The sequence below is a fragment of the Antrostomus carolinensis genome, unplaced genomic scaffold (assembly GCF_000700745.2).
Source record: "Antrostomus carolinensis isolate BGI_N321 unplaced genomic scaffold, ASM70074v2 Scaffold41828, whole genome shotgun sequence".
NCBI classification, from domain to species: Eukaryota; Metazoa; Chordata; class Aves; order Caprimulgiformes; family Caprimulgidae; genus Antrostomus; species Antrostomus carolinensis.
Window position 1 is genome coordinate 1 of NW_010333059.1, and position 1,937 is coordinate 1,937.

General features: G+C 41.5%; 1 protein-coding gene across 1 annotated transcript; it reads left to right on the top strand.

Moving 5' to 3' along the window:
* Window positions 1–54: 54 nt before the first annotated feature.
* LOC104517840 (protein mago nashi homolog) lies at window positions 55–1,490 on the top strand (the record flags this gene model as incomplete). The annotated part of the gene is made up of 3 exons (XM_010173748.2): window positions 55–263; window positions 720–802; window positions 1,391–1,490. Coding segments are annotated over 3 exons (392 nt in total), but the record flags the coding sequence as incomplete, so codon positions are not given.
* Between the last annotated feature and the right edge of the window lie 447 nt (window positions 1,491–1,937).

A 1,937-nucleotide genomic window follows, 5' to 3' on the forward strand; every position in this document is an offset into this window, starting at 1 on the left:
GAGCGGGGCCGCTGTGCGGGGCGGAGGTGCGGGCCCGGGCGCTGTGCGGGGCAGGCAGCACGGCCAAGCGCTCGTGTGCCGGTCGGTGTGACCGCGGCAGCGGGGCGGGCAGCGCCTGGGGCTGCCCCTGCATCTTGGAACGTTGTGTGCAGGCTTATGTGCATAAGAGCGTGATGGAGGAGCTGAAGAGAATCATCGACGACAGTGAAATCACAAAGGAGGACGATGCGCTGTGGCCGCCTCCCGACAGAGTTGGTCGACAGGTTGGTGTACAGTGTCTGTTCTGATTGCTGGTTTAATTTTTACATGTTAGCTCACTAGAAGCATACCTGAACTTTTTCTTCATGTCAGTAAGAAAAAGTCAGTTTCTTCACGTCAGTTCCTCTAGCCAAGAGGGAAACAAATGCTATTTTAAAACCTGTGCAGTTCCCAAATGGCAATTTAGTTGTGAGAGTCAATGTGATTCACACACCTATTGCATTGTAATAAAAACAGAATAGTCGTTATCTCAGTACTTAGTTGTGAGAGTCAATGTGATTCACAGACCTATTGCATTGTAATAAAAACAGAATAGTCGTTATCTCAGTACTTAGTTGTGAGAGTCAATGTGATTCACAGACCTATTGCATTGTAATAAAAACAGAGTAGCCATTATCTCAGTAATTAAGCATTTCTGTAATTAATACCACTTTGACTTCCTGTAATCTTTTACTTTTCAGGAGCTTGAAATAGTAATTGGTGATGAGCACATCTCCTTTACCACATCAAAAATCGGTTCACTCATTGATGTAAATCAATCCAAGTATGTACTCAGCTTTTTTATGTTGCTGTTGTTTGTATGTAACAATCTACATTGGAACTTGCTGGTTTATAGGGACTTGTATTTTATATTGTTTCAAGGTATAAATCAGTTCATGGGGGCACAAGTGCTCTGTGTCCCCACATAATGTACCAAATGCTTTTAGACTTGTGTCGTTGTGCGCTGTATTTTGAAACTCACCAAGCAGCCTTGGTAGGCTTACAATAACCTTATTGTAGGAACTGAACTGTCCTTGGCCTGCCCACACCAATGTCTCTGGGAGAACCAAGATTTCTGTATTTCACCTGAACTCAAAAGACCAGATACCATGTTTTGTACATCCAAAGTGATGTTACTACTTGTTTTCATGATAAAAATGCACATTTTGTCAGGATTTAAAACTTGCAAACTTGCACTGTAGAATGTTTTATCAGTCCATGCAAGATGTAACAAATCTGTTAATGTCTAAGATACCTCTGAAAAGTCTCCTTACAGGCTTTGCTGTGTTTTTAATAGGTTAGTTCTATAAACTGCTCTTTTAGAACATCAATCTAACTTTTTCACCCCCCTTCCTTCTGTTGTGCTCTGCAGGGATCCAGAAGGCTTGAGAGTGTTCTACTACCTGGTCCAGGACCTTAAGTGTCTAGTCTTCAGTCTTATTGGACTACACTTCAAGATTAAGCCAATTTAAATTGCACAAACTGAAGTTTGTATTGCAGTGTCGGGGGTGGGCGGGGGGGAAGATGGGACAGGAGGGAATACTGTTTCAGTTCCTTGCTATTTCTGGCCTGAAACTTTTTGGTATGTTAGAATTTTTTTTTTGTTTGGTTGTTTGTTTTGTTTTTGTTTTTTTTTTACAAACTATCGATTCCTGTCATAATAAAATGGCAAGATCTGTATTTTTAATTTATAAGTTCTGGTGAGAAACTGTCTTCCTAATGCTTCTTTCATCATGGTACATCAGGGTATGTTAATTCACTTGTATCACACAAAGCTTCATTTCCCTTCTCCACCTATGCAGCAGTAGAAAATGGAATTAAGTCTGGCTCTGTGAAACAAAACTTTTGCCAGCTGTCAAGATCAACTTTTGTTACTATCCCGAGCTGGATGTTCTGTTGGGCAGCTCACACGTACAGAA